The sequence below is a fragment of the Myotis lucifugus genome, unplaced genomic scaffold, assembly GCF_000147115.1.
Source record: "Myotis lucifugus unplaced genomic scaffold, Myoluc2.0 scaffold_173, whole genome shotgun sequence".
Classification (NCBI taxonomy): domain Eukaryota; kingdom Metazoa; phylum Chordata; class Mammalia; order Chiroptera; family Vespertilionidae; genus Myotis; species Myotis lucifugus.
Genome location: NW_005871221.1, coordinates 1,393,096 through 1,404,809, shown reverse-complemented (window position 1 = coordinate 1,404,809; position 11,714 = coordinate 1,393,096). Strand labels below are relative to the sequence as shown.

General features: G+C 47.4%; 2 protein-coding genes across 2 annotated transcripts in view; both read right to left on the bottom strand.

The window, feature by feature from the left end:
• Positions 1-1,314: 1,314 nt before the first annotated feature.
• Positions 1,315-11,714, bottom strand: part of NR6A1 (nuclear receptor subfamily 6 group A member 1) — a gene marked incomplete at its 5' end in the record, with an annotated part of 29,672 nt that continues 19,272 nt past the window's right edge. Inside the window, 3 exons of the mRNA XM_023760136.1 lie at positions 1,315-1,686; positions 3,325-3,477; positions 5,213-5,334. Coding sequence (XP_023615904.1) covers positions 1,598-1,686; positions 3,325-3,477; positions 5,213-5,334 — 364 coding nt within the window. The remainder of the gene's footprint in view (positions 1,687-3,324; positions 3,478-5,212; positions 5,335-11,714) is intronic.
• On the bottom strand, positions 6,151-7,274 carry LOC102438840 (60S ribosomal protein L13a). The gene has a single exon (XM_006096267.2). The coding sequence runs from the start codon at positions 7,251-7,253 to the stop codon at positions 6,642-6,644; it is 612 nt and encodes a 203-aa protein (XP_006096329.1). The 5' UTR covers positions 7,254-7,274; the 3' UTR covers positions 6,151-6,641.

The window sequence follows — 11,714 nt, the reverse complement described above, 5'->3', positions numbered from 1 at the left end:
GGGAAGAGAGCAAATGGCCTTTGACTACACAGGCAAAAGGAGGTGCAGGAGGCCCTGCAAGCCCACCAGGGATGCACCCCTCTCAGTAGTCAGTCTGCTGCATCAGCTGTGCGAGGTCCCTGGGTGGAGGCAGGGACAATTGCTGTGGGAAGGCAGAGAAGAGAAAAGCACCTGAAAGAGTTCCAACAGCTATGGGGTGGCTGCTGGCCAAAGCCAAGAGGGGAAGGGACACTTCCTGGGACCAGGTGGGGCAGGTAGTGAAAGAACAAGGGCCCAGGCCATAATCTGGAGGGGACAGCCCTTAAGAACATGAGGTAGTTTAAAGCCCTCCTTCCCCTCCAGGCCTTGGTCAGCTGGGCCACTCTGGGCCTTGGGCTTTCTGTTGAGGAATCCTGGTCTCATTCTGGAGATTAGAAGAACTTGGAGTGGAATGTAAGGGCAAAAATTCTGGTGGGTGAATGGCCCTCCACTGATGAAAAAAGAGACTGCAGGTTTGGGATTCAGTCCTGGGGTGGGAAAGGGGGAGAAACAGAGCACTCCAAAGGAGGAGTGTTTATTCTTTTAGCAGTCTGAACTTTGTTCCACTACCCCTTGAAGAAAGCAAGGTGACAGGAAAATGCATCAGTAGTGGGCACCAGAATTCAGAGCATGGCATTCTGCTTAGCTGTTTTTTTCAGAGGGCCAATAGGAAGTCAAACGTATAAGGGAGGCAAGGAGTCGAAGGAAGGTAGGCCTTGGTAGATCCAGGTAAGGAAGCTAGGTAGCTGGGAGTCCCAGCGGAGCTGGCAGGCAAGTCCAAAGGATGACGTGATTGCCAGGACTCTGCTTGGATGAAGTCAGCAGTGGCAGTGGTGGTTCAGGTGGTGGGCAGGGGGCCCCACAACATGGTGTGAGAGCAGAAACCCTTCTCCCTGAGGCCTTGTGTGGAGAGAGGACACCTAACTTAAGATTTGGTTGCTGTGCCCCACTCTCAATTTTCATGCTTTCCAAAGGAAAGAGATGTTCTACATCCTCCTCTCCTGCCTGGGGCCCCCACTTTGCTCAGAGAACCTCCTGGCACCACTTTGCCCTTTTATGGTGTGTGCTTTCACCTGGCAATTCTGTGGCTAGAAAAAGGCAGTTTGCTCTCTGACAGACAAATGCACGAGTCTGCTGAGAACATGTGGAAAGAGGAGGCATGGTCACACCCCTCCCTTTCCACTGAGGTAGTCGTCTTTGTCAACATTATGGAAATAGTCATCTCAGCCCATCCCACCCGCCCTCAAATTACAAAAGAACTATCTCTAAACAATGACAACACTGTTACATTAAACATCTTCACATTCTGTAAACTGCAAGGAAATGCATCGGCTGCATTCACACAAAAGCATGTGCATCATGTTGAAGGCCATACATTCAACTCTGTCGTGAAATAAATATATAGAAAAATGAGCTTAAAAAAACAGACAAACAAACAAACACTCTTCTTGCTATGGAGGCAACCGGAACGCTGCTGCCCCCGTAGCCTCCACCTTGGTCTCTCTGGCTCTTTCTTCTGGAGCCTGTCCCGCCCACCCAAGGCTTTGTGGCTGGCCTGAGGAGGGGTGCCGGGAACGGCTCACTCCTTGCTCACACTTGTCTTGCAGGAATGCAGCACCACCTTAAAGAGGAGGGGCAGCTGCTCCAAGGGCACATTCACCATTTTTCCTGGGGACAAAGCGGGAAGAGAAGAGTTAGCAGTGGCCGCTAGTGGAAGAGCATGTCCCTCGAGTTGGGCTGAAGAGCAGATGTGGCCTTTTTGAGTGACTGGGGCAAGGAAAGTACAAGGAGTATCACAAAGACACAGACTGGCTAACATCCTGATACCCAGGCCCATTTTAGGGCCCGAGGTGAAAGTTATAATCATTGCTATTATCCAGGGAATACTTACTCTATGCTGGGTGTTTAAATGCATCATTTCACTTAATTCTCACGCTATTTCTGTGCGACAGATATTACCTTTTATCCCTATTTTACAGATGAGGAATCTGAAACTGAGAGGGATTCCTAGATGTCCTCTTAAAGCCAAAATACCACGAGAAACTTAGATCCTGTTTTCTCTTTTTTCCTGATGGACGCTATCATTCTATAAAAATTGCTCTTCAGAGTAGTATAACGGGTTAGTAAAAGTACTGAGAAATCCAGGGTTAAAAAGGACCTACAGGTTTCGTTACTGGAGGCCTTCTCAGAGCACTCGGTGTGCTAATGTACACTATAAATATTGGGCTGTGGTTCTCCTGGACGCACCGAGAGTCACCTGAGGAGTTAAAAATACTGATGCCCAGGCCCCCTCATACCCACTGAATCAGGCTCTCTGGCAGTGTAACCCAAGCTTGGGTATGTCCTAAAAGCTGCCCGCTGAGCCCAAGTGCTGCCAGGGCTGAGAAGCCGGCTCTGTGGGGAGGGGGGTAATTACTATTCTCCGTTTATTTAAGAGAGCGCCTGATGAATATCTCATTTGGTAGAATATCACTTTGAAAATGCTGAGACATAAATATCAACACATCCTTAAAATTCTAACAGCTGAGCTCCAGTTCACATCTATAGATTACTCTGGGCCCAAAAAGTAGAATAATTTCTACTAAAAAAGTAGAATAATGTCAAACTGAAAAATTTTCCCTTCAAACTGGTACTGCTGAAGGTGACAGGAGCAAGCTCTGTTTAGAGCTCCACTTCTGAGCACCCCCAGTCAGTGTTGGTGACTACAAACAACAATCTCTACCAATGAAGCCGAGCAGCAATGACAACCAAAACCAGGTCTTTACAGCTCAATGGCCTATTTAAATATCAAACTCAGCAAGGTAAGACCACAAAACACCAACAAAAATTCCTTTACAAACACAGGATTTGAAAATTATTTTAAAGATATTTGCTTTAAATGAATGATCCCCTAAAAACCTATAGGCAATTCTATGAAACAAAGTTAATGTTTAAAATCGAGATATAATTAATTCACATAAAATCCACCCTTTCACAGCTTACAATCCAGAAACAGTTAATTTGAGAAACTCCGAGTCATAATATCACCAACCACCAGCCTTGCAGAGCGTGTTCTGAGGTTCAGTGATAAAGGCCACAAAGCACCCTGCACAGCATAGGTGTGAGGAAATGCTAGACCCTCCTCCCTACAGAGAAAACTCGTGCTTCTCGTTATATCGCGGACTGAAACCGAGGGCAAGGGTAGTACTGCTTTTATGCAGTTGGTCTTGGGCCTGGAATGAGGATCTGAAAACACTGCTTGTCTCATTCTCGTCACAAGCTAAGAGAAGCAAGGAAGGGTTGGAAAGCCAGCACCCAGAATGTTACCTGCAATATACCGAATCTCAGGTAAGCACATCATGAGGTCAGGAAAGCGGTTCGGCTGATGTGTGTATTTATATTCAGTGAAATCCTGGCAGATGTACCAGTATCGCTTGTTCAGCTGTTCCAGCTGTGAGGCACTGGTCAGACCCCTGATATCTGGGAAGAGAACCACACAGGATATGAGAGAGTTTTCTAATGTGGAGGAAATACCAACTCCTTGAATAGATACATATTTCAGTTAGAAGTTATTAAACATTGCCACATAGAGGATCTGTTCTCTTTCTGACATGGAGGAACAAATGAGGGGAGAGAAGCAGATAAAGAATAAAAAATATAGAGGACAATCACTAGACTGAGCCCCCTGAGAACTAAGTGGTATCTTTCTCAACTTCATACCTGGCTTCCCAGTACAGGGCTTGACACAAATAGGCACCAGTTGATGCTGAACCACTCAATATCTGACAATCTACCTTTCCTAATTTATCCTTCACAGTATCTTTAAATTTTGCCCTTTGATGGAGCCAATCAGGAACTTTGATGACACCTAGACATTCATGCTTGTACATATACTCACATGGTCTCCTGGGTTTCTGCTCATACTACTCTAGATAGAGTTCTCTCTCATTACTTTAAACACACACACCTAACCCCTTTTTTATATATAGATATCCTATATAATATATGGATATCCTATATAATAAAAGGGTAATATGCAAATTGACCCTAACAACAGAACAACTGGTCGCTATGACGCACACTGATCACCAGGGGGCAGACATTCAATGCAGGAGCTGCCCCCTGGTGGTCAGTGCGCTCCTACAGGGGGAGCGCTGCTCAGCCAGAAGCTGGGCTCCCGGACTGCGAGAGGGCGAAGGCTGGGCTGAGGGACCCCCGCACCCTGAGTGCATGAATTTCATGCACCGGGCCTCTAGTTCTACATATAAATCCTTCCCAGCCTTTGAGGCCCAACTAGAATTCTCCTCCTCCAAGTAGGTGCTACTTCTCTCCCCCAATCTGAGGCTCCAGTAATGTGTCACATGCCATCAGAGTATATTCTGAAGCCAGGAACCTGGAATCTATTTTATTTTTCAATGTCTTTAATGGTCACCACAGGGCCCGGCCTCTGCGGGGCACACAGATCAATGTATGAATGGTGCAGAAGCAGGAGGAGGTGTTGGGGCGGGGGGAAGTAAGCAAAGAGGAGGGCTGAGAATCTCTGGACGGGGCAACTGACTACAGAACAGAGCACTTCAATGTCACAGGCAGCAAAAGAGCCCAGCTCTACTCAGAGCAGAGCACTCGCACGCTGCTTTGGAAAAAAGAGAACACAAATTCTCCTTTGTACTCTGGTTACCAGCAGCTACCAAGCCACACTTAGCAGGTAATACTCCACGTTAATCACATCCAGCACACTTCTAGTTAAAAGCCATGCTTGATATGCGTGTGTGAGCTTTGGTGAACCCCACTCTGCCCTGAAGGGGACTCAAGCATGCCAGCCTGTCGCAGAGGCCTTATCTCCAATAGGTTCATCAGTCACTCTGCTCTTCTTCAGTCACTGGCAAACTTGGTACATATTTTAAATGACGCATGTACTGTCCTTGGTGTCTGCATTGAATGCATTGAAAATGACTAAACAAAGCGAATCCTCTTCCTTCAGCTATGAGTTATAGAGACTGTGGCATTTAGGCTTGAAGAAAAAACCCAAAGCATGCCCTGCACTACAGAGGGGCACAATGCTGATAGGCCCTCTAAGACTGGTACCCATAAGGGGTGTCACATTCTGTGTGACAGTCCTGAGGGGAAAGGGGGGCATGAAACGTAAGGGAAAATGTTCACTGGCAAAAAAAAAAAAAAAAAAAAGGGCCCCTTCTTCCCACACCCAAGCACTCACCTTGATTTAAGAAGTTAATTGCTTTCATGCAAGCATACTCCTCATTGCTGACCTTTAGCTGATGGAACTTGTGATACAGGTAGATGAGCCGCTCGATCACCTCCATCCCTTCATCACTGAATCTGGGGAACAGACACAGGTGTTAACAGTGGGCTCTGATGCCAGCAGAGGTCAGGCCGGGGAAGGCAGGTTTCTGACAGCTCTGTAAGGCATCTGACATAGGAAAGAGGCTGAGCTCGGGAGAAATGGAATCCAGAACTATTAGTGAAGAACAGGGGATCCCTGGTTTGTCTAGAGGCCACGCAAGGCAGCTCATACAAGCTGTTATTCCTAAAGTCAGATAGGGTCGATCAAATCTAAATCCAGTTCCATCATGTAAAAGCTACGAGACCTTGACCTGGCCGGGTGACTCAGTTACTTGGAGCGTCATCCTGTACACCAAGCATGTCAAACTCAAAGGCTAACATGGCCAAATAAACAAGGTTTAAGTTTATGTGGGCCACAAAAAAACAAAAGCTTCAATTTTCATAGAAACGTAGGTTTATTTCAATAGAGACATGCTGAATACAAAGGGCTGAAATAAATAATTGTTAACATAAAATAATAGAACATTTTAATAAAAATTAATATTTTTCTTGAACATTAACTTACCAGACACTAAATAACTGCACAAATTAATAAGTGTAACACAAATAAATCTATTTTTCTTGTTCTCTGAAAGCGAAGTATTTCCTGTTGTGCACACCAAACAAGTCAGTACAAGACTAATGATGTGGCAATTGGCTGCTAGTATTAGTGGAGAGAAATGGTGCGCCTGCGCATAAAGGCACGTAAGGAAAATGAATGCAACACGATTATTAGTAATCAGTCATTAGCCAATGTTGTAGTTCGTTATTAATAATTATGTATAACGATATTGTAAAAATTAAGTTATGAAATTTTTTTTTCTTTAAAAATAATTTATTCATTTTCTGATCACAAGGTACAGGAACGTGCAAGTGCGATGCCTGAGACTGGCTGCCGTCCTGTCTGTGCATCTGTAAATCCCTCTGTACAATACCAGGTCCATCCTGCCCCCAAGCATTTGCTACATCCTAACAGCTGCAGTCTAGTATCATGTGGGAAGTTTAGAGAGTTTTCCAGCTTATAAATCCTGAAAGGGAACTAGCTGTTCCAGCTGCTCATTTCCTAAAACTCTGAGTAGGTCACAGGCAAATTATGCCCAACTGACAGGGCCATGTAAAGCTTTTAAAAGGCCTTTCTTAAATAGCAGTGACTAAGGTTCCTTCTGTGTCCCCAGCCTTCTAAGGCCCAAGGTAAGGTGCCTGTGACCCCGGAACAGCCCCTGGGGTTCCCCACATCCTAGGGCGGCGATGGAGGAAGGGCAGGCCAGGCCAAGCATGAGGAATAACAGCCAATTTTATTGGGCTCAGACCAGGAGTCCATGGGTCTTGAGGACCTCTGTGAATTTGTTAATTTTCTTCTCCACATTCTTTTCGGCCTGTTTCCGTAGCCTCATGAGCTGCTTTTTCTTGCGGTAATGGATCTTGGCTTTCTCCTTCCTCTTCTCCTTCAGGGTGGCTATGAAGGCCTGGTACTTCCAGCCAATCTCATGAGCCAGGCGCCCAAGGTAGGCAAACTTCCGGGTAGGCTTCAGACGCACAACCTTGAGGGCGGTGGGAACCACCATTCGCTTTTTCTTGTCATAGGGCAGTGGGATCCCGTCAAACACCTTGAGGCGGTCCAAGGCGGCCTGGCCTCGCTTGGTCTTGTGCGGCAGTATGCCTCGCACCGTCTGCCAAAAGATGCGGCTGGGGGCTCGGAAGTGGTAAGGGCCGCGGGATGGGTTGGTGTTCATCCGTTTGCGCAGGAAGGCCAGGTACTTCAACTTGTTTCTGTAGAAATTGCCAGAAATGTTGATGCCCTCACAGCGCACAACCACCACCTTGCGGCCCAGCAGTACCTGCTTGGCCACGATGGCCGCCAGGCGGCCCAGGAGATGGCCTCGGCCATCAAGCACCAGGACCTGCCCCTCTGCCATCTTCGGCAGCCGCCTGGGAAAGCTGAAATTTTTATTAAAACGTTTCTTATATATCGTTACATTGGCTGGGCCGCAAAAATATTTGTTGTGGGCTGCAAGCGGCCAGCAGGCTGCGAGTTTGACATGCATGCTGTACACCAAAAGGTTGTGAATTCAATTCCTAGTCAGGGCACATACCTAGGTTGCAGGTTTGATCCTTCGTTGGGGCATGTATGGCAAACAACCAATAATGTTTCTCTCTCACACTGATATTTCCCTCTCTCTCTCTCCCTGCCTCTCTCTAAAATCAATAAAAGCATATCCTCAGGTGAGGATTAAAAAAAAAAAGCTCTGACCCTTAGAAAGTAATTTGACCCCTCTAAACTTTGAGGTCCTCCTCTGTACAATAATCGTGCATGCCTGCTCAGGTAACAAGGGACAAAGGAGTTTGGGATGTAAGTGTGGAGAAATGACATCATTAATATACTGCTACTGTTGAGATGCAGCTTCAGTTTCAGTGGCAGCTGCCTTGTACTCTATGCGAGCCTCAGCCACAATGTAGAAAAAGCTGCTGAGTGTATTAATGTAGGTTCACTGTTTCCAGCAGGGCTGAGGGTATGCACAGTGACATGTTTTACTGGCATCCTTGACTTCAGCTAGGGAGGGAGGGAAGCGTTAACTGAGCCTCCGTGCCAGGCCAGTCTGTGCTAGCACTTTGTGTGCATTATCTCATTTAACTTTCTCAGGCCCACAGGTGAGATGAGATTATCATCACCCCTGTACAGATAAGAAACTGAAGTTCAAAGAATAGAGGGGACTGGTCCACAGCATGCAGCTAGATGGTGGCAGAACTAGAACTTGGAACCAGGACCAATTTCCCAAGGCCTTGGTTTTTCAGGTATCTAAGGTGACATCCACTAGCAGAGAAGACTCAAAACTCCTTTCTTTACATTAAGCGTAAGCTCCCTGAGGAATGACCAAGTTTTAGGCAAAGGAGAGCCAGGATAGGGGACTAATACCCTGGTCATAGAGGGAAATATATATATTTATATGCCTAAGTGACCTTTACGACTGGTCACTATGACGCGCACTGACTACCAGGGGGCAGACGCTCAATGCAAGAGCTGCCCCCCTGGTGGTCAGTGCGCTCCCACAGCCAACCTCCCCTGGTTCTTCCCCCTGCTGGCCAGCCCTGATTGGGACTGGGCGAGTTGGCTGAGGAACCACACCAGTGCAAGAATTCGTGCACTGGGCCCCTAGTGTCTCATAACAGCGATGGAAATATCACCAAACCAAGGAAGGGAAGGCTTAATGGGAAAGCCAGTGTTTATGAAAGCTGGGGTCAGGCCAGCCTCCACCCTTCTAGGGGTGGGCTGGACTGTCCTTCTAGGAGCATTCCAGACAGGTCTTAGATGCATCTCAGCCACAGAGATGCTCAGCCTAAGGCTGCTTCCTGGTAATTGTGTTCAGATCTGGTACTGAACATAATCATACAGCCCCATGCCAGGCAAGAAGGTCCTAACTGGGAAGGGTCCAGGACACCTGGGGATGTACTATTACTTTCTGCATTGACTTTGTAGGCTTTGCAAGGGATTGGCTTCTGGGGCAAGCCGACCATTTCTCTTCCCTGGGGAAAGCCTGGCTCTGGTTGGGGCCAGCCGCACCTGCACTTCTCAAGCACCAGGGGGAGCCGCAGCAGCAGCTCCTTCCAATCAGATCTCTGACCCTCATCCTCGAGGTTGGGCTCCTTGTCAGTCTGAGCTGGTGTTTCTTTCAGTCTGCTGATCTGAAGTTCGACGGCTGACTCCATTCCTCTCTGACCCAACGGCTTTTATGACTTTATGATATTTTCCCAGACTGGCTGATAAGGCAAATTTACTAGGCGTACCGGTTAATAATGCGGATTTTTTTCAATGCTAGTATATTGAATAACCACTGTAAATAAGCATACCTACTACTGTACCATTTGTTGATTAATTGCTACTTGCCAGGCCCTTTATTAAATAGTCTACATATGTTATTCCAGTGGATATTCCCAACAAATTCCCAAAATGGATGCTAACATCTTCCTTGTTCGCAGTGGAAACAAAGGATAAGAGATTACTGCATTCTTACATTTTACCCTCCTGATAACCTGTGAGATAAGTAATATCCCCTCAAGTTTGGGGAGAAGAACCGGGAGAGGTACCTTCCCCAAGGTTACACAGTAACTAACTAAGGGGTGGTGGGCCAAGGTTTAAACCCAAGTTTTCTAATTCCAAACCTGCCATTTTCTCAGCACTACACCGTCTACTCCCTGATTGCCTTGCTCTTAACTGGTAACTACAAAAGGCTACCACAGGGCCTCTGTGTTCCCACAGGAACTCAGGCAGGGCCCCACCAGAACTGCCTTGCAGGGCTTCCGTGATGCCCTGTGCCCAGGAGTGAGGATCCCTCCTCATCACAGTACTTGGTTGGCTACTTCTGTTCTGGGAGGAAAAGGTCCTTAGTGCAAACTCCCTCTAGTATCTGCTTGGAGGGTGAGGCAGGGATGGCATGGGGGAGGGTATAAAAAGGGGGGTGTGGGCTGAGCACCAGTGTCAGCATCTGTCTGGTGGCCGAGCAGTGTGGCAAGCAAAGATAACACTCGCCCTCAATCAGCAACCTCTTGCCCCAAGGGCTCACTCTGGCACTACAGCACCTGCAGGTGTGTGGCTACCAGCCAGACCCCTAGCCAGGAGCGCCAACCTGGTTCCTGGCCGAGTCTTGAACTAAGAGACACAAAGGAGCTCCTGAGTGTCTGGCCTGAGCATATGCCCCAGCTCTGCCCTTTCTCTTGGGGAAAGCACATATCTCTTTTCCAAATTTCTTAGGACCAGCTACCACCATGGACCTGCAGCAGTGGTGGGGAATGGCAGCCAGCCCAGCAGCCCCCACTCACTATCCACAGCCCGACTGCAAAGCTTTCCTCCACACCCGCATCCCACCCCTTGATAAACAAATTGTTCTCTGTTTCATGGGCTGGCTTTCTCCTGCAGCCGTGCCTCCTCCACATCTGCCCACTCCACAGTTCTAACGCCCCTGTATTCCCTGTCTACAAATTATCAGCATTCAAAGCCAGAAAGTTGGACAAAAACACCCATTCTTCTTCTGGGTTCCCATTACACAAGCATGCGAGGACAAGGAAAACATTCCTGTCAGGATCCCCCAAACCACTGGACCATTCAGTCAGCAATTGAAGCTGACACTATGTAAGTTATGTCCCATTAAGGGGCGGAGAGGCCAGCTGTCTCTTTTTCATTCATCTAAAAGCACCTAACTCCCGGGAGCAGTCACCAGCCACAACCTTAGAGGAACTGCCTCTGAGCACCCACACAGTCTACAGGAGCAAAAGTAAGACTGTAGCTCCAGGACACACCCCAGAGTGTCACACTATTGAGAAGGTTAATGAACTTAGTATAGGGTAATGGCAAAGAGCCTGGGCTTTGGAGCACAACAGATTTAGGTAATAATCTCAACTCCAGCTCTCTCTAGCTTCCTAGCCTTGAGTTTTCACCTCTCTGAACCTCATCTGAGGAACTGGAATAATATTGGTGCAGCCTCTTAGGGTGGTGTGAGGACTAAAATATGTTGTAAAATATGTTTGTAAGATGGAATTTGGCACAATCAACAGCCTATAATTCTTAACTATTACCATTATTAATAGCATCAGCATCAGCGCTCCCATGATCGCAGCAAAAAGAAAAGCGTGTGTTTCCTGAATCTTATAGCCAGGGTCTGAGCAGGGAATCTGGGAGGGGCCCCTAGTGCTCCTGAGATACAAGTGCCCATTAAGGCCCATCTCGTGCAAGGCATCTTCTCGTGAGAGTGAAGGAGTCTTGATTAGGGCCGGGAGCAGTCACTGGCTGGTGCTACAATCTGCTTTAAATCAAATTCACCCAGGCTCACTGTCTGATAACAGCCTGATTAAGGAAAATGGGCACCATAAATTTGATTCAATATTTGAGAAGAGAAAAGGAGGTGGTCATGCATCATCTGGGAAAAGCCTTTTCATGACAGCAGGAACTCACTTGCACTCAAGTTGTGCAAAAGTAAAGGCATTTTGGGGGAGTGGGATAGCGCAGAAGCTGGCGAGGTAGGAAAGAGCTATGGCCAATTATAGATGCCACACCCTGGGTTTCTAGCAGAGAGGGGACTGCTTTACAGTGATGAACTTGATTCCAGAGGTTCTCATGGCTCCATTTCCTCTGACCGCTTGGGCAGTTCCACATGCATCTCAGATTCAGCAGGCCCCAAATCAAATTCAGAGTGGCTCATCTCTCAGCCTGTTCTGCTCAGGCTCCACCATCTTGGCTAAGAGATTGGCAGTATCCCCAACTGTTTTGCTCACTGAAGTCCCACTGACTTTGCCTCTTTGCCATTTCCTGACCCTGTGCTGCACTATTCCCATAGTCCCTGCTGCCTTGTCCAGGCCTTGCTTTCTTTTACCTGGGCTAAGGAACA